The 20,496-nt window shown below is 44.3% G+C and overlaps 1 protein-coding gene across 2 annotated transcripts in view; it reads left to right on the top strand.

Annotated features, from left to right (window-relative positions):
• tubgcp3 (tubulin gamma complex associated protein 3) overlaps positions 1 to 20,291 on the top strand; it is a 75,580-nt gene extending 55,289 nt beyond the window's left edge. For both annotated transcript variants that reach the window (XM_033023156.1, XM_033023157.1), the window contains 4 exons: positions 3,306 to 3,437; positions 5,082 to 5,222; positions 15,348 to 15,464; positions 19,659 to 20,291. In XM_033023156.1, the coding sequence (XP_032879047.1) occupies positions 3,306 to 3,437; positions 5,082 to 5,222; positions 15,348 to 15,464; positions 19,659 to 19,820 (552 nt within the window). In that variant the 3' untranslated portion in view covers positions 19,821 to 20,291. The remainder of the gene's footprint in view (positions 1 to 3,305; positions 3,438 to 5,081; positions 5,223 to 15,347; positions 15,465 to 19,658) is intronic.
• The last annotated feature ends 205 nt before the right edge of the window (positions 20,292 to 20,496 follow it).

Raw genomic sequence — 20,496 nt, 5'->3', positions numbered from 1 at the left:
AAGCCAAAGCACCCAAGCCATCAATTGCAGTAAGTAGTGCCTTTCAACTTCAAGCAAAGCACCCAAGCCACCATTTGCAGTAAGTAGTGCCTTTCAACTTCATGCCACCATTTGCAGTAAGTAGTGCCTTTCAACTTCAAGCCAAAGCACCCAAGCCACCATGTGCAGTAATTAGCGCTTTTCAACTTCAAGCAAATCACCTGCCACCATTTGCAGTAAGTAGTGCCTTTCAACTTCAAGCCAAAGCTCCCAAGCCACCATTTGCAGTATGTAGTGCCTTTCAACTTCAAGCCAAAACACCCAAACCACCATTTGCAGTAAGAAGTGCCTTTCAACTTCAAACCAAAGCACCCAAACAACCATTTGCAGGCTGTGCCTTTTTACTTCAAACAACCCATATGTTCATGTTCAAACCACATTAAGGATACTCACAGTTGTGTAGACATTTGTTCAGCGTTATTCAGAGCTCATAGAGACGTGACCCTTGGCTTCATTCACCTTGCAGAGACTGTGAGGCACACCACTTCCTGGTTTTATAGTCCCTCCCCCTCCCTCCAGCAGGTGCAGCAGAGAGAATGGTGATTTTTTTAAAACTTCAAGCCAAATCACCCAAGCCATCATTTGCAGTAAGTAGTGCCTTTCAACTTCAAGCCAAAGCACCCAAGCCACCATGTGCAGTAATTAGTGCCTTTCAACTTCAAGCAAATCACCTGCCACCATTTGCAGTAAGTAGTGCCTTTCAACTTCATGCCACCATTTGCAGTAAGTAGTGCCTTTCAACTTCAAGCCAAAGCTCCCAAGCCACCATTTGCAGTAAGTAGTGCCTTTCAACTTCAAGCCAAAGCTCCCAAGCCACCATTTGCAGTAAGAAGTGCCGTTCCACTTCAAGCCAAAACACCCAAGCCACCATTTGCAGTAAGTAGTGCCTTTCAACTTCAAGCCAAAGCTCCCAAGCCACCATTTGCTGTAAGTAGTGCCTTTCAACTTCAAGCCAAAGCACCCAAACAACCATTTGCAGGCTGTGCCTTATTACTTCAAACAAACCATATTTTAATTTTCAAACCACATTAAAGGTACTCACAGTTGTGTAGAGGGGCAGCAGAGAGAATGGTGAATTAAAAAAAACCATTAATATCTCTCCGATTTGTCATCAATGGGAAAAATCCTCCGCACCCGTAAGGCGGAGGGGGGCTCTGAGCGAGGTGGCCAAAAATGACAGCCGTAGGTGGCGGCGTTCTGTCGGAAATCGCAGCACAGTGGGCCAAAAGCGGCCAAGATCAGAGATTTAGTAATATAGATTCTCTATAATTCTTGCTAATTGCATCTAGCAATTTTACAGGTCAAATTGTTGGTTTAAATTTAAGTCAAAGGTGTATGTTAAGACATGGGCTTTTGACCGTTAACAAAATAAGTGTGTATTAATTAGTAAATTTGAGTCATAACCATCCAGTTCTTGCAGACAGTAATGAAGAATGAAGTTGAATTGCTGGAACCTTAGATTGGAGATTGTTCATGGCAAACTTGATGCTAAGAGGATACATTTACTTTCCCTCAATAATTCCAACAGAAATGAGGGTCACTGACAAACAGTCCAAGCTGGCTCTCAGAGCAATTAGATCAAACCTATTCTCCAACTTATTTCCCCATAACTTATAGGTGGACAAAAATGCTGGAGAAACTCAGCGGGTGAGGCAGCATATATGAAGCGAAGGAATAGGTGACGTTTCGGGTCGAGTCTCTTCTTCAGAACCCTTGCGTAACAGGCTATTATAACTGCTTTTAAAATCTCAGCAACATCCACCCAAAGTAATGACCCTTTTCCCCATAACTTAAAGGCTTTTGTGGATCCCAAAATCCTGGGGCGCCCCGCGCAGCATTGCTCACGCCTCCACGCCTCACCACACGCCATGCGTGCATCACGTGAGCGTCACGACACATGCGTCGTGTGTCGTGACGCATAAATGATGATGCGCAAATGAAGCCCAGGTGGGACAGGCCCTTTATTCTCTCTTGCATGCTCAAAACTTCCCTGCTTATTCTTCTACAGCCCACCTATAATAGAAGTAATTTAACCTATCAACTTGCACATCATTAGGATGTGGGAGAAAAGTGGAGTTAAATGAATATTTCTCATCTTAATTTGCCATTAAATTACAGGATCCCTGGCAGAGATACACATAACATCGAGAATTAAGTATTCAAAAGACTGGAGGGTGGCTAATATTGTGCCACTGTTTATAAAAGACTATAAGAATGAGACTGAGAATGTTAAACCAGTAAGCTGGGAAAGTTATTGGAGGGGATTCTTAGAGGTGTGCATTTGGAAAGGCAAGGACTGACATGGTACAGTCAACATGACTTCATGAATGAGAAATTGTGTCTTCCCAATTTGATGAGTTTTCTGAAGAGATAACCAAGAAGATTGATGTGTGGCTTCCCTAAACTAATCTTTACCAGTCCTCTCTCTTTGAAGATTGTCTGTAAAATCTACTTCTGATTATCCAGTTTTATATCTTTTGTGGCTCAGACATTTTGTTATATATTCATATGCATGAACAACTGCATTGAATGAGCTAAATCAATTAAGTATTTTGTTATGAATAGAAGATAGACACAAAATTCTGCAGTAACTCAGCATCTGAGGCGGCATCTCTGGAGAGACGGAATGGGAGATGTTTCGGGTCGAGACCATTCTTCAGACTGATGTCCTTGGAGTGTGCAGTACAGAGATAAAATGCAGTCGGAGACAATAAGACTGGTCGGAGAACTGGGAAAGGGGATGGGATGGAGAGAGAGAGAGAGAGAGAAAGCATGGGGTGACTTGAAGTTAGAGAAGTCAATGTTTATACTGCTGGGGTGTAAGCTACCCAAGTGAAATATGTGCTGTTCCTCCAATTTGAGCTGACTCTGACATTGGAAGAGACCCAGGACAGAAAGGTCAGTGTGGGAATGGGAGGGGGAGTTAAAGTGTTGAGCAACCAAGATATCTGGTAGGGTTAGACCAACTGAGCGGAGGTGTTCAGCAAAACGGTCGTCAATGCTGCATTTGATCTCGCCGATATACAGGAATCCACACCTGGAACAGCGGATACAGTAGGTGAGGATGGAGGAGGTGCAAGTGGACTTCTGCCTCACCTGGCAGGGTCCTTGAACTGAGTCAAGGGGGGAGGTCTAGGACATGTGTTGCATCTTCTGCAGTTGCAGGGGAAAGTACCTGGGGAGGGAGTGGTTTGGGTGGTATGGGATAAGTTGACCAGGGAGTTGCGTAGTATTTTATTGCACCTAAGGTTAAATGTATCCTGCAGGTGTTAGAATGTTCCTGGGATGAGCTGTGGAATAAGATGCAGCAAGCACAGGATCTTGATCACATCACTGCTGCTCATGAAGCTTTCCTTGACACGATAGTATCCCAATGTCTGTTGGACAGCAAATCTGAAGTAAGTGATGTCTGCTTAATATGCTTTGATTCTAACTTTTTTTTACTGCTTCGGATTTGCAAAGAGGAAACCATGTCAATTTTGGGAAGGGTCTAATCCTATCTTTATTTTTCAAATGTATTTATAGGATGCACAGTTCACTGGCAAAACTAACTGATTGCTCACCTCTTATTACCCTTGAGAAGCTGTAAGGAGATATTGCCATGAACCACTGCATATGTTCTGATGAGGAACTTCATTCGGTAATGTTGGGAAACTAGTTCCAAGATTTAGGCCCATTGCAATGATGGAAAGACAACATCTTATTGTCCGAATAGAATGTAACTTTTAGGAAATATTACAAGAGAAGGTGTTCTTGTGGCCTTTGTCTACTACATATAGAGTTTGTTAGTTACAAGAAACTACAGATGCGGATGCGGAGCAAAAGAAGAACTACGGGGCACAGAGGAGACGTGGATGAGTTATTCATCTATGACAGCAGGAAGGGGCGGGGAGGGCACCATTTTAACTAAAGAAAGAGATCATCTTGGATATCCTAAGAATGGAAAGCCTCATTTTGGGTGCAGATGCAGCAAAGACAGAGAAATTGAGACTAGGGAGGTGGAGTCTGCAAAAGGCAGGGTGGGAGGTCCTGATAACTGGGAGTCAGTGGGTTCATAATAAAGTTTATCGTAGGGTTTACCGTTGTTGCCGAGATTGGAATGTGCTGCTGAAAAAGTCTTGGTGAGGTGCCGTGGAACATTCTGTAGATGGCGAGTGCAGTATGTGCAGTGCTGGGGAGAGAAAATAGTCAGTTCAGTTTAATTTATTGTCACACGTATCGAGGTACAGTGAAAAGCATTTTGTTGCGTGCTAACCAGGCAGCAGAAAAGCAATACATGATTATAATTAATCCATTTACAGTGTATAGACACATGATAAGGGAATAACTTTTAGTGCAAGGTAACGCCAGCAAAGTCCGGTCAAGGATAGTCCGAGGAACATCAAAGAGGTAGATAGTAGTTCAGCACTGCTCTCTGGTTGTGGTTGGATGATTTAGTTGCCTGATAACAGCCGGAAAGAAACTGTCCCTGAATCTGATGGTGTGCGTCACACTTCTAAACCTTTTGCCTGATGGGAGAGGGGAGAAGAGGGAGAAGCCAGGGTACAACTTGTCTTTGATTATGCTGCTGGTCTTGCCGAGGCAGCGTGAGGTATAAATGGAATCGATAGGTTGGTTTGTGTGATGGCCTGGGCCTCATTAACTGGGCTAATGGAAAATACTTCTTCACACTATTGACATATGGTGTCATAGAGTCATGCAACACGGAAACAGGTCCTACCTCCCAACCCGTTCATGCAGCCCACAATGCCCATCTAGCTACTCTAATTTGTCTGCATTTGACCCATATCTCCCTACACCATTCCTGCCATGTACCCCTGTCCAAGCGTCTTTTAAATGTTGTAATTGAAACTGCCTCAACCGCTTCCTCTGGCATCTCATCCCATACGTGCACCAGCCTCTCTGTAAAGGTTGCTTGTGAAAGACCCTAAGTGGACATTTCCAGGTTTTAATCTCCCAAGTGTTTGTGGCTAGCAACAAAATTACCTACCTGTCAATGGAAATAAATGCAAGTTTCTTCTGATTGTTCGTTTCTATTTAAGGAGCTCTTAACTCAGCTTCGTGCATTGTTTGATCGAATCCTGGAGTTCCAGAGTGCACAAGAGTCCATGTATCACTCGGCCCTTGAGGAGTTGCATCATCGGCTGAAATACGCAGAGCTAAAGAAGGAAAGACAGGCAGAGGTATGAAAGATATGTTGCTGAAGACATTGCATCATGTCAGAATTTACAAACAACAGGAAGTAAATCGTTAACAATGACAAACATCTAGACTGGATCTATAACCAGCACCATTTATGTAAGAAAGATAAACACAAAATGCTGGAGTAACTCTGGGACAGGCCGCATCTCTGGAGAAATTGGATGTGACGTTTTTGGGACAAGACCCTTCTTCAGACACGTCTAAAGAACCTGTCCATAGCAATGTTACAAAATTTTGGAATTTTTAAAAATAAAGTCTGCAATTTATCCCATCAGATAAAGCATAAAAAGAACTTTAATTTGACACCTAATTCGCTTTCATATCTTCAGTATTAAAAACGTTATGGCCATTTTCATACTCTGAAATTAGCATCTTGGTCCCTATTGCTTTTCCATTGACTTAACACAAAAGCTGTGATCAAGGACAGTCAAAAGCCCATAACTTTCTTAAAATTTAAGAGAAATTGAATGAAATTTTCAGTTATTATAGATTGAAGCATTCTGAAACAAATATGAAACAATCTTACTTGGATGACCTGAAATTAAAGCATATAATTAGTTAGTTACCCAATTGTAGCTAATTACAAAATTCAATTACTAGATCGACACATCTATCCATTTCTTAAGAAAAAGTTAACATTTTTAAATAGCCTAAGTGTTCAAATAACATTCACACCATAATTCACAATATAACATGATTTTTAAATATCATGGTCATGAATTTATAAGCCAAATGGAAGGAATTTAGTGTTTAATTCCCGTAAATTAATGGGCATTTAAATCATCTTGCGAGTGGGTTTTTGTGGAACGCGCTGGTTTGGAACGTTGCGATTGCGGTGAATTTAAACCTCATATCGGCAGGAAAAATACTGCCGGTTCGTATATTTACATAATTACATTTTTGCAACGTGAAATTTTGATTAAAGGCATCCTTAGAAGCAAGTTTATATATAAAATAAACGGCGTTCCTTTACCTGTCCCGTACATGAAATCCGTCCCCGTTGTCGGCGTTGACGGCTTTAGAAGATTATTTTTAATTTACTCCTGTTCGTAAAATATTCAGTGCAGTTTAAAAGAAACTTAATAAAACGGCAGTCGAAGCGATTATTCTTTAGCAGCTAAACAGCCTGACAGAAATCGATTTGATTAGGCTAGAGAAACAAGGCATTTTAAACCGCCCCCCTCTCAAAGGCGGCAAAGTCGCGCACACGGGCAGCGACATCTGCAGCGCTGCTGAAGGTAAGTTTTGTAACATACCTATTATCCATTTTCTCCAGAGATGCTGCCTGACCCGCTGAGTTACTCCAGCATTTTGTGTCTAGCTTTGGTATAAACCAGCATTTGCTGGTTTTTAATTTTTATCACCATTTATATATGCCTTTTTTCACATCAGTGTATCCCAACATTTTTTTCCAATTTGTTTCCCGAATTTTCACATAATTGGCAAAGATGGCATTTTATGTTCATTCTGGATGAACCCTCAGGATGGAAATTGACGAGTAGAAACCGAGCATGGGAACTGGGGTTCGAGCAAGTCGGAAGGGTGTGTAGCAAACATTACCTGGAGTTTGCTGCACAGGGATCTCCGAATGGTCTGATAGCAGGTTATAGGAGTTTTACTGTATTTGGTCAATTAAAATCTCCCACCATTACTTCCCTAGACGAGATATTTAGAAGTCAAGTTGCTCACAATAGAATGCCCATTCTCTGCAGTTATGGCTCCAGTATTATGTAGCTGATGTTTTATTGTTAATGGGGGATGATGGCACTGCTTTTGATAATAATGAGAAGATGATTGGAGTCTCCCTTTGGGATGGCTATTGACAGACCTCGTTTTAGACAAGCTGAATTTTGTCAAGATCGTTGCTGCATGCAGGCACATACTCCATTATGTAAAATGTTTGGATTAGAACTGTATACAATGCAACTATCAGTATGGATTCCATTTTCTGAATTTATGATAAAAAGAAAGTCATTGCTGTATCAGCTGCTGATGATAAATCTTAACGTCGAGGTGGGTGATTCTTGCTTCTGGACTGTAACTCCACAGTACTGTCGTTCTGGCAGCATGATGTACACTCAATTATGCTCTTCTGACAGTGCAGCATTTCCTTTATGCTGAAAAGTTCCATCTTAGATTTTGTACTTAACTCTCTGGAGTGTAATAACCCATGACGTCCTGCTTCAGTGGACCAGGGTTAGAATTAACAATTGTTCAAGTTCACATTTATTGTCACATGCGCCAATTGGTACAGTGAAATTTGAGTTACCATGCAGCCATACGAATAAAAAGAACACAATGCACAATTGAATTTAACATAAACATCCACCACAGGTTAACCACTGGAATCAGCGTTTCTCACTGTGATGGAAGGCAATAAGGTTCAGACATCTTCCTCTTTTTTTCACCCATGGTCGGGGTCTAAAACCCTCTGCAGTCGCTGCTACAGATGGCCCGATGTACAGGTCCTCTCGCCGAGAAACTCCGGCATCGGAACACACTCTGCGGCTTGGAGTTTCCGAATCGGCGGCTTCTTACCGGAGATCGTGGCTTCCAAAGTCCACAGGCAGAGCTGGGCGGAGCTCCACCACTGGCGATCCTCAGCAAAAGATCCCAGGCCTCCGCGATGTTAAAGTCAATGCTGCGCCCGCGGCTAGAAGCTCCACAGAACACAGATGTTAAAGTCAGCACTGGCGATCCTCGACAGGATCCCAGGCTGCGCGATGGTAATTCAGTGTTGCTGTGGCTCTGGGCCAGTCTCCGGTTGGTAGGCCTGGGGGGGGGGGTGGGGGTGGGTGACAGGTAGAAAAGATGCATCCCCGTCCAGGTAAGAAAAACGGTTTCCCTCTATGTAGATCAGTGTCACACATGTTGTCACTGTGTTTGTCTTGTTCAAACAAAACATTCTGTCAATTCACTCGACCATGAGAACCTGCTCTTGGAACACTCTCAACCAGTTCCCACGGATTTGCAAGCTGCTAGATTTTGATTTGGATGTTCACTCCCTATCTGATCTACCACATAACATCAAGATCCCAGGGTCGCTTCGCTCGTTAATTGCAATAATTTTTTCCTGAAAGTTGATACCGGCGGCAGGTGCAACGTTATGTATTTATCTGAACTGAAAAAGATACAAAAAACAGAGACTATCACTCCTACGGCTGCCTCCCTTCTCCCATTTGCAGGAGGTCTAGTGCACCCTATCGGTCAAGTTGAGTTATGCTGCTGTTTTAACACACGTGTCCACAACCTGAATTTCTATGTTGTTCGTGAGAATGAGCCATCCCTGCTTGGTGTTAAGTCCTATCACGACCTGGGACTGGTCTCTTTCAGCCCTTCTGTTTGTCATCTGACTACAACCTGTGACTTTACTCAACAAATCCTGACACAATACAAACCTATATTTGACGACAAGCTGGGCAGGTTGCCTGTTAAATACACAATTACGATTAACCCTGAGTTACTTCCAGTTGCCCGTCCAGTAGACAGGATTCCCCATGTTATGCGGGACCATGTACAAAGTGAACTCAACAGAACGGTGTCTCTGGGTGTATTTTCCCCCATCGCAGACCCCTCTGGGTCTCGATCATGGTTGTGGCGACAAAAAGGTAAGCGCCAGCTTACCCACAAAGACACTGTTTGGACCTGGCATGAACAACAGCAGAGGGCGTTCGACACTCTTAAGCAGCAGATGTCTTGTGCTCCTACTCTCGCTTATTTTGATCCTAAACGACTGGTCACACTGACGTGACGCTTCACAACACGGACTTGGCGCTGCATGTCTTCAAAATGACGGTAGCGGCAACAAGTCTGTCGCCTAAGCCTCGTGCACCATGACTGACACAGAACAACGCTACGCCCAAATTGAAAAGGAGCTGCTAGCGGTCGTGTTCGCCTGCAAGCAATTTATCTTCGGATATACAATCACGATTGAAACTGGCCACCAACCTCTGGTTAGCGACTTTAGCAAACCGATTCATGCCTCTCCAGGACGCTTGCAGCGGAGTGCAACTTCAAAAATATGACATTGTTCTTACCTACAAACGTGGTAAGGATATGCACCTGGCTGGCACTCTCTCGCATGCACCCCGAAAAACATGCGAGGATCCGCCCTCACCAGATGACAACTTTATCATAATGACTGTGTCTTTTATTCCCTCGTCTTGTGTGGAGGACCTGGTTGCCCACACTGCTGCTGACAGTACCTTACGGTCGCTTGCCTCCGTCATTCAGCGCGGCTGGCCGGACAAGCACTACAATGTACCGCTGCCATTTCGGCTCTTTGCCATCCGCGATGAGCTAGTACTGCAGGATGGCATTATCGTAAAAGGCCACATTCCTGCTTCGCTGCACAGCAAGTATTTTAACGCTGTTCATGCAGGGCACCCAGGCGCTGAAGCCACTGTCCTACGAGCAAAAAACATATTTTACTGGCCTGGTATGGCTGAATACATCCTTGAGAATGTGGCATCCTGTGCAGTGTGTAGCAGCTTGGCACCTCATCAACAAAAGCAACCACTTCTCTCACACCCGGCTCCTGCCCTCCCGTGGTCTACAGTGGCAACTGACTTATTTGAGTGACATGGCAAGCAGTACCTGGTACTTGTTGATTCGTATTCCGGCTGGTTTGACATCGATTTTCTTAGCAGCCCCACTTCTCACGGGGTAGTTTTAGAACTCGCTCACCGTTTTGCAGACCACGGAACTCCTTGCATACTGCTATCTGATAACGGCAGACAATTTACCAGCCAACACTTCAAAGAGTTTGCTGCACGCTGGGGTTTTCGCCACATCACCAGCAGCCCTGAATATCCACAGTCGAATGGGCTGGCTGAACAGGCTGTCAAGAGTGCCAAGCTCATGGAACGATCCCACAGAGCTAATTCTGACCTGCTCAACCTACGCAACATCTCTCGCGACCCCATCTTGGGTTCACCTGCTCAACGTTTATTGTCAAGACAGACCCGAGCCACGGTGCCTGTGGAAGATCAGGCATTGATCCCGCAGGTGGTCCCACCTTCGGAAGTCCAGTCCAGACTGCAACAAAAGCGTGACATTCAAAAACAGTGGTATGACAAAACCAGCAGGCCGCTGCCACCATTAACCAATGGGCAGGTGGTTCGTTTGCAAACTGACAAAGGACATGACCGTATCGGGGTAATTTCTGGAACTGCCTCTGAGCCACACTCATATTTGGTCAGTGTTGATGGCGGCACCTACAGACGTAACAGACAACATATCCTGCCTGTGAATGAGCAGGCTCCACCTCTGTATTATCCAGACCATACAAGTGTACTTCCGTCCACGTCCAGCGGCACCGGTCCGCATGTACCAGCACAACAACCCACTTCTGAAACGGCTGCTCTGCCGATGGCGACGCCGCCTCTGCCTGTGCCAAAGTCCCCTGTTTCATCACCGGGAATGCTGTTTCAATCTCTGCCACCACTTATGCCATCAACTCTGTCCCTGGCGGCGAAGAACGGAGAAGGTTTATATCAAAGATCCTATAGCGGAGCAAGATAGGCCACTCCTGCAAAATGCAATGGACTGACGTGTAGTACGCTATGGAGGGGATCATGGGCATTTTTCCACGCCCATTTTAGTAACCTGAGCCTACCTGACCCGACCCGACTCGCAGTGTAATCAATGTTGCGGGGCAACAGTTTGTGTGGGTTAGATTCATAAATCTGTCAGTTCATACTTCTTGTCAACAATAAAATTTGATTCTGGTAATTGTCTTTTTTAATGTTTTTTAAATCATTTATTTTTAAATGGTTCACAAGCAGTGTTTGAGTTGATTTTGTAGTAACCGGAACCGACCCGACTCGCAGGGTGATTGACATTGCGGGGGAAGTTTTTGTGCGTGATATAGGGTTAGATTCATAATTCTGTTAGTTCATAATTCTGTTCATTCTTGTTAAAGAATAAAATGTTTATAAACACACATACATGAAAATTATATAAATGTATATAATCATATAACACACATAATTATATTTCTTCTGATCCAATAATGACCTTTATTTCAGACTAGACAAGGGACATTAAATAAGAAACAGTGTAAATAAGAAACATTGTAAACCTCCCCGCAACTTCACACACACTAGGCCCCGGGCCCCACACTCCCTCTCCCGCTGCCCCGGGCCCCACACTCCCTCTCCCGCTGCCCCGGGCCCCACACTCCCTCTCCCGCTGCCCCGGGCCCCACACTCCCTCTCCTGCTGCCCCGGACCCCACACTCCCTCTCCCGCTGCCCTGGACCCCACACTCCCTCTCCCGCTGCCCCGGACCCCACACTCCCTCTCCCCGCTGCCCCGGGCCCCGCACTCCCTCTCCCGCTGCCCCGGGCCCCACACTCCCTCTCCCGCTGCGGATCCAATCTTTGGCCGGAAGCAAGAGGGCGGAGCAAAATGGCGGAACAAGATGGCGGCGGCAGGTTGCTAAAATGGGTCATAAAATCGCCCATGAATCCGCCCATGAGCGTACTACACGTTTGCGTGAGAGTAACCCATCTTGCTCCCATATAGGATCTTTGGTTTATATCGCAGACGTGCTGGTCGTGTTTGCAAGCCCACCGTGAAGTACCCGGGCTATGTTTGACTTTCCTCCAGCTTATTATCAATTGCTATGCATGCCTTATTTAGTCAATGGTTTTGTACTGACATTTAATTCTTTAAGAGGGAGGAATTAGTTCAGTGTCACTCATGTTATGAGTCATACTGTAGCTCCGCCCACAGGTTTAATAGAAAGCCATTTTCCCCTTCTCCAGTCTTGACTCGTGTGTTAAGATGAAGTTACCTATACTGTTTTGCTAATAAAAGTCTTTGGAGCTTACTGTTCATGAGTTAAGTTATTAGAACAACAGGTTCCAACAACACCCCATTCCCCCACCACCACCTCCCACAAAAAAGACATGCTGAAAAATATTAAAACATACATTTAGACGCACTAAAAAATAACTAAAAGCCAAAAGGAATGACGAGCTGCTGCCGAGGCAGCCACTCCGGTGGCGCCACCTGATGCACATGTAGCCTCCATTTTAAATGCTGTATTTTCTCCTCACATCTCCTACCAAGTTCAAGTTGGTCAAGTTCAGCAATGAGTCTTAAGTACCAATAGTTTACTTTGGGATATACAGGTGCACAACCTTTTATCCGAAGATCCAAATAACGAAAACCTCCGAATAGCGGCCATTTTTTTCGGTCCTTGAAGAAAGGTCCTTGAAAACGTTCACCGAGGGCGGCCCGCAGAGGTGACAGCGGAACCTCCGGTCGGTCCTCGAAGAAAGGGGAACTAAATCCCCATTCATAAAAGAGAAGGTGAGGGTATATTGCGCGGGAGGGTTAATAATTGACAATATGCTGCTGCCTGCCCGCTGAGTTAAAAAGTTCCCACGGTAGACTCACGATACAGTGTTTCGTGAGTCTTGCGTGGGAACTTTTTAACTCAGCGGGGCAGGCAGCAGCAGATTGTCGCTCGCTTCAGTTTCACCCCACCTACACCCCTCTGCTTCCCGGCCATGTGTGTGACCCCTTCCCTCCCCTCTCCAGCTCCCCGCCCATTGCACCGGCGCGGGGGCTTTGCACTGTCTTCAAGTCGGCGATTGCAGCAGGACCGTGCCAGTCACCGGAGACGTCAGGGCCAACGGGACACCGACCCCCAGGCCCACTGCAAGCACGGAGATCCCAGAGACCCACAGCCAGCAGCAGCCCAGCCCCGTTCCAACTCCAGAGGAAAACTGCAAACTGGCCGGAGACGTCAGGACCACCAGAAGCCGTTCCCCGAGCTGCGCCCCCTCATCGGGACACCGACCCCCAGGCCCACTGCAAGCATGGAGATCCCAGAGACCCACACCCAACAGCAGCCCAGCCCAGCCCCGTTCCAACTACAGAGGAACCTGGGTTGCGGATGACGGGGCGCAGCTCGGGGCGTCGTAGGGGCCCATCGGAGAGCGGGTTCCTGTTGGTCCTGACGTCTCCGGCCACCTGCCATCTTCCGGGAACCGTACCGCCCTTGCAGGAGAGTGGGGTTGTTTGCAGTTGCAGAGGGAGGGGGCAAGGGCGGTACAGTTCCCAGTCTTAGCTCCAGTCCAGGGGGGTGGCCGGAGACGTCAGGAGCAACGGGACACCGACCCCCAGGCCCACTGCAAGCACGGAGATCCCAGAGACCCACAGCCAGCAGCAACTCCAGCCCAGCCCCGCTCCAACTCCAGAGGAACACGTAGGGGCAGAAGCTGATGGTGTGCAAGGTACGTCTTGTTCTTGGGGTGTCGGATGAGGGGGCGCAGCTCGGGCTGTGGGCAAACTGCCACTTGTCGCCGTAGCGGCCCATCGGGGAGCGGATTCCTCTGGAGTTGGAGGGGGAGGGGGGTATTGTGCTGTTTGATCGCCCCCCTGCTATCCCAGGGACAGGGAGACACAGCGGCTTTTTAGACTGGTGGGCAATCACTTCCAAAGTTCTGCCCACACAGTCAGTACACCTCTCCTACACTGCATTTCATACAAACATTTATTCTGCAAGAAAAAACTACATTGAAGACTCAAACTCGCGACCGAGTTTATTGCCGGGATCAAGGCGCAAACTCGCGACCTTGCGGATATGAGCCGAGCACTCTACCACTGAGCCAGCCATTAAAATCTACGCTAAAAAAATTCCATTCCGAAGACCGACAAATTCTGAATTACGAAAAGTGTCTGGTCCCAAGGCTTTCGGATAAAAGGTTGTGCACCTGTAGTTCCATTTTTCTTTCCTAAATCGGAGCATGAGAATAAGATTCCAATTGAACAAAGCTGATGCAAGGGATTTGTCGCAGATTGAGGATTGTTATTGCTTTTATCTGTTTCCAAGACTTCATCAATAGCAGCCCTTTCTGCCAACTCTTCCAAAATTGCCATTGATTATATCATTCCATTAAGACCTATAGTATATTGATGTGTGCAAAATGGATGTTGTAATTGTAGAAATGAAATGAGCTTTTCATTGAATGCATAGCTCTTTGGCTCTATTCATTACAAATTCAATTATTTTAATAAATTAACTCTTGCAAAAACACTTTCTGGTGCAAGCTGCCATACCCTTAGTGTGTCAGAAGACAATATTTGGAGGATTATACTGCTTGTTCTGCCACTGCAGATATGGTAAAATGTGTTGAACATTGGAACAATGGTATGAACATTGAATTCTCCAATTTTATATAAGCTCTCACAATCATAAACTGCCCCTCTCCCCAGACTCCTACCTATTTCACCCCTCCACTTCGGCCCACCAAATCTACGCCGACCAGTGATCCCCGCACGCTAACACTATCCTACACACGCTAGGGACATTTTACAATTATAGCAAGCCAATTAACCTATAAACCTGGAGTGCGGGAGGAAAAAGGAGAAAATGCACGCAGATCATGATGAAAACGTACAAACTCCGTAGTCAGCATCGAAACCGGGTTTCTGATGCTGTAAGGCAGCTACTCTACGCCGCTGTGTCACTGCTGTTCACCGTGCCTTTTGTATATTAACCAGCTTCTGCAGTTCTGTTTTTCCCTCCCCTGATTCTACCAGATGCGTATTTCCAGCATTTTCTGTATTTACAAGGAAGAGGCTGCAATGTTCTAGTTTGGAGAGATGCTGTCAGCTGAGACATTAAACAAAACTCTTTTCTTCTGAGGAAACGGGGCTAATATTTCTGGTTGGAGGCCCTTCGACTTGAAACGTTAGCTATTTGTCCTCTCACTGTTCCAGCCTGACCTGTTGAGTATTTACAGCATTTTCTATTTTCATTTCAGTGTTAACATGGTATTGATTGGGGGAGAAAATTCACAGAGGGTTTGGATTGGAAATTAAGTTGAAGATTGGGAGTGGTGGAGTAGTGGGCGATTAAGTGTGGGAAAGGTTGCGCTGAGAAATAATTGACCTGCTGTTTCGAAGAACCACCAGGTGACACACAGAGGGAAAGTAGCTTTTTTTTTCTCAATGCAATACATTTGTACTCTTGATAGAATATAAATAAAAAGATTTATTCCCTGAAACATTTTATAGCATATCAATATCTTGAAAAGTATTTTGAATTATTTGTGTCTCCATTAATTTTATTTTTATTCTTCCATTTAGGGCACATGGGGAACAACAACAGCTGATGAAGATGCGGAAAATAAGAGAATTCATGAATTCCAGCAGCTAATTCCGAAGATGTGTTCCCAAATACGTGTGTGCTCGCATTTTTACCAGGTACATGATTCCATTCTGCATCATAGAATGTATTGGAAGTACACTGAATAAAGCACTACAATCTCTAAGTTCAAATCTGAAGAATAGATGACTACACTTATTAATGGAAATATCATGAAAATTATTTATAATTTATTCTCCAATCATTCAACATTTTATTGAACATTTGCACGTGTCATCCTGATTAACTATTTGTGCAAGGCATTTTCATATTTTCCCTGCTTAAGTTCTAACTGGATTATATCCCAATTTATAAATTTTGGTAATTTAGTGGAGAAATAAATACATTCGGAAGCATCTATGGGAGGAAATATGTTTCGGCAACTGAACTATCATCAAGCTGTAATTGTTTTGCCAAATGGTTATTTATAACTGTCTCCATTATATTCCATAGACTATTTGCGCAGCATTAATAGATCAATGGCACTGAGTAGTGGCTTGCCGATCTTTACAAAATAGCAACTCTAAGGCTATTGCATAGGTCAAGGCTCATCACCAGACAGATTACAGAACAGAGGCCCACTATATTACGAAGATAGACACAAAAAGTTGGAGTACCTCAGTTGGAGTACCTCATTCCTGGAGAGAAGGACTGGGTGACGTTTTGTGCTTGACCCTTCTTCACCACAGGTCTCCAATTTTCCAATACAAAGTGTACCTTTGTGAAGGCCACAGTTCACCAGCTCACCGGTTAAAGGAGGTTGGTTGCTCTCTCTCTCTCATTTCCAGAGCTGCCGCCTCCTCCTCCTGCACTCCAAGGGCGACTACAGGCTTCACAATATGTCATGTCCCTCCTGACTGCACAGAAACACAGGCGTGAGACTCCGCCGCCGCCAACGATGTCATTGCCATACCTAACGTGCCCAAGAACTATTTATTTCAAAATTCTCTCTTTTTTAAAAATTCTCGTATTTACAATTCTCAGCTTCAAAAAGCAACTCGGGTGTCGGGTTCTCGTTCACGCCGCTCGCGTTGCCTCTCCGTCCCTTTAAGACTTGGGCGGAATTACATGAAATATTCCAGACTCGAAAAGGCCCCAACACAATCATCTCCAGAACTTTGGCCAAATCGAACTAAACGCCACTCTGCGAGCGGGCAGGGTAAAACTACACATTGCATGTAAACACATTGAACGGAACTGTCTCTTGTGTTTAATGTTGACAATAATATGCCAAGAAAAACAATGCAAAAATAAGTATATGAGATAAATTGTTTAAGAAGGAACTGCAGATGCTGGAACAATCGAAGGTGGACAAAAATGCTGGAGAAACTCAGCCGGTGAGGCAGCATCAATGGAGCGAAGAAATGGGTGACGTTTCGGGTCGAGACCCTTCTTCAGACTATAAGATACATTGATGGGGTAGTAGACAATCAACCCCTTTTTTCCCGGGGTGGAAATGTTAAAGACTAGAGGACAGACACAGCATGCTGGAGTAACTCAGCGGGTCGGGCAGCATCTCTGGAGAGAAGAAATGGGTGACGTTTCGAGTCAGTCTGAAGAAGGGTCTCGTCCCGAAACGTCACCCATTTCTTATCTCCAGAGATGCTGCCTGTGCCGCTGAGTTACTCCAGCTTTTTGTGTCTACCTTCGATTTAAACCAGCATCTGCAGTTCCTTCCCACACATTAAAGACGGGTTTAAGGTGAAAGGAGACAAGTTTAAAGGTGTTGTGCGAGGTAAGAGGGTGTTGGGTGCCTGGAAGGTGGTGTGGATGGTGGTGGAAGTAGATGCGAAAGTGGAAGTGGTGTTTATATGGTATGGGATAAAAACAGAAAGTTCTGTGGTGATAGGTCATGGATCTGAAACATTACTATCATTAAAACTGGACGAATGACAAAAGAAGTATGTTCTACTCTCACATTTAGCATTCTCAATAAACTTTTTTTTCTGCCGCTCTACTTTGCTCTTCCATTTCTACAAACTTCTCTCTTTGGCACTTTTGATGCCACAGTAGGAGATGCAATGCCTTCCCTTCACCTTTTCTACCACTCGGTGACCTAAACAATCCTTTGAGGTGAAGCAGCAATTTAATTACACTAATTCCAAATTTATACATTGCATTTAATAATCACAATGTTGTCCTCCCTAATTTAGAAGAATCAAAGACAGATTAGGCGCCTGATTTGCGTTCACCTACATTGTCAGTAAGAGTAGCCCTCTGACTGTCATTTTAATTCTCCACTCCATACCAATTCTGACTTTTTGTGTTTGGCCTCCTGTGTTGTACCAAAATACCCAGTAGATGCTTGAGGAAAGGATCCTTTCCAAGCCTATTGCAGCCCATGAAACTCATTGTGTTCAACAATTTAAGCCTACCAGCTTTTCTGGTTGGTTCAGAACTGCCTAGTTCTGTTGTTATCCTTGTGTGATTTGAACTGTTGTTCTCTCACTCCAGGTACATGAATATGAAAGGTTTCGAGGGATTTGAGATGGACAGTGGGAAGAGTTTGGTTGGACAAGTTTAGTGGCTGGAGGAATTAGGCCACATGGTGTGTTTCTGTGCTGAATAGCACTATGACACAGAGGGGGGTGAATATCTGGATTGAGCTGCCAGAGGTGAAGAGGCAGACATAATGACAACTTTAATAGACTTTTGGATAGGTGCTGCAATAGGAAAGGTTTGGCGTATACAGGCCTAATGCAGGAGAATAGGATTAGCATAGATAGCTGCCTTTGACGGTTGGCCAAAAAAGCCAAGTTTTGCACTATTCATCTCAGCATTCCTGATTTTTTATATTGCTGTCATTCACTTTCCGCTATTTACACTTCCCGCCTTCAATTGTGCCAAAGGCTGTTGTATCAGTTGGACAGAATCCATCCCACAATGGCAATTCCTATTCCTTTTCATCCCTCCCTCTTTTTGTATCTTAAAATATACTTGTTTTTATACTTTTTCTATTCTGATAAAAGTCATTGATACAAAATAGCGCTTCTCTTTTTTTATTTCAAATTTCTGGCATTTGCTTTTTTTTCTTCTTTATCTTCCTATGGGATCCAATTTGAATGAAAGGGTGGTATTTTCATTCTGGGTAGTTTTAAAAGGTATTTTCACTTCAGCTGCAGAGTTAAAATGCATAGGAGTCATGAGGCAGATGCAGCAGCAGTTGACTAATCTTTTATATTCGCCTGTTACATAAGCTATCTCCAATCCACTCCAGTAAATACATGATAAGGTTTAGAGCACAGGAGGCTGAGGGGTGACCTTATTGAGGTGCACAAGATCATGAGTTGCAAGTTTAAAGTAAATACTCAGTCTTTTTCCCCAGGATAGAGGATTCTAAAATTAAAGATCATAGGCTTAAAGTAAGAGGGGAGAGATTTAAGAGGGACTTGGCAGCGTTTTCTCTGAGGGTAGTATGTATCTGGAATGAGCTGCTAGAAGAAGCTATCGATCCTGATACAATTATGACTTTCAAAGGACTTTTAAAGGGCGCTCCTTTAGAAAGGAGGTGAGAAGGAGCTTCTTTAGTCAGAGGGTAGTTAATCTGTGGAACTCATTGCCACACAGGGCTGTGGAGGCCAAGTCAGTGGATAGTTTAATGGCAGAGAGACAAATTCTTGATTAGAACGTGTGTCAAGGGTTTTGGGGAAAAGGCAGGAAAATGGGATTAGGAGGCAGAGATCAGCCATGATTGAATGGCGTAGTGGACTCGATGGGCCGAATGGCCTAATTCTACTCCTTGAACGTGACATTTGGACAGATATATGGATAGGAAAGATTCATAGGGCTATGGCCCAATTGCAGGCAAATGGGAATAGCCCAGTATGCTAACTTGGACAAGCTGGGCTGAAAGGCATGTTTCTATGCTGTACATTTCAATAGCTACGAGAAAGTCTACATTTGGTCTTCTCAGCATCTTCCCATTTTTTTGGCTGTCTCTTTAATTAATTAAAAGATATAGGAATCTGAGGGGTGACTTTTTCACACAAAGGGTGGTGGGAGTATGAAACAAGCTGCCAGAGGAGGTAGTTGTGGCTGGGACTATCCCAACGTTTAAGAAACAGTTAGACAGGTACATGAATAGGAATAGGTTTGGAGGGATATGGACCAAGCGCAGGCAGGTGGGACTAGTATAGCTGGGACATGTTGGCCGGTGTGGGCAAGTTACAAATTGCTTAAAGATAATTATGTTACACCAGTTTAGAATGCCTTATGATGTAAGATGTAAATTAATCTTAATTTCCCCTCTTTAGGATATTGTTCGACAATTCCTGGTACTATTGACAAAAAGTCCCGACGAAAGTCTCCGTTTCCTTAACTTCAGACTGGACTTCAATGAGCATTATAAAGCAAGGGATCCACGGCTGCGCACTTCACTGGGCGGCACCAGGGGCAAACGCAACTCAGCAATGTAAACTATTGTCCAGAGATGTTTCTATGAGGGCTAGTTACATTTGCCTTGGGTTTCTGCTCGTCCTGCTGCCCTGGTAATTCTAATGTGCGTGTTGGTTGCCAGTGATATGTTGCATCACTGGAAGGTGAGACAAGTAATCATCGGTTACTGATAAATGTTTAATCTCAAAGAGAATTGTATTCCACATCACAATGTAATTTATTTATAATCCGTGAATGTTCTGTTTGTGAATTAAACTGGCTTGTTGCAATTATCGTTTTTTTAGCTTTAATTGCAGCTTTGTTGGAACTATGCCGTCAATTCAAAACTCACATTTTATTTTACTGATGTCAAAATGTTTTAAACTGCTTTTTAAAAAAATGTTCAAGAACAAACTTTTTTAATAGAGAATCACTCATTTTCATGTTGCAGCATTGGCGCAGTTGAAATCATTTTAAGAACGACATAACATTAAACATTTTTTAGCATTATGTCGATGGCTTCAATTTTTTTTATTTGTGTAAAATAAATCTAATGGACCAACAAATTAGAGAAATATCTACAAACAGTTTTACTGGTTTATATTTGTGAAAAGAGTTAAATTTGTTTTAATATTATTAAACCACACTATAGTTTTGTAATGGGTCTGATGAGGCCCAGTCTGATGATGCTTACGAAGACAAGACAACAACTGTGCT

Source organism: Amblyraja radiata, chromosome 6, assembly GCF_010909765.2.
Source record: "Amblyraja radiata isolate CabotCenter1 chromosome 6, sAmbRad1.1.pri, whole genome shotgun sequence".
Taxonomy (NCBI): Eukaryota; Metazoa; Chordata; class Chondrichthyes; order Rajiformes; family Rajidae; genus Amblyraja; species Amblyraja radiata.
Note: the sequence above shows the minus strand (reverse complement) of the source record. Positions and strands in the feature narration are given on the sequence as shown.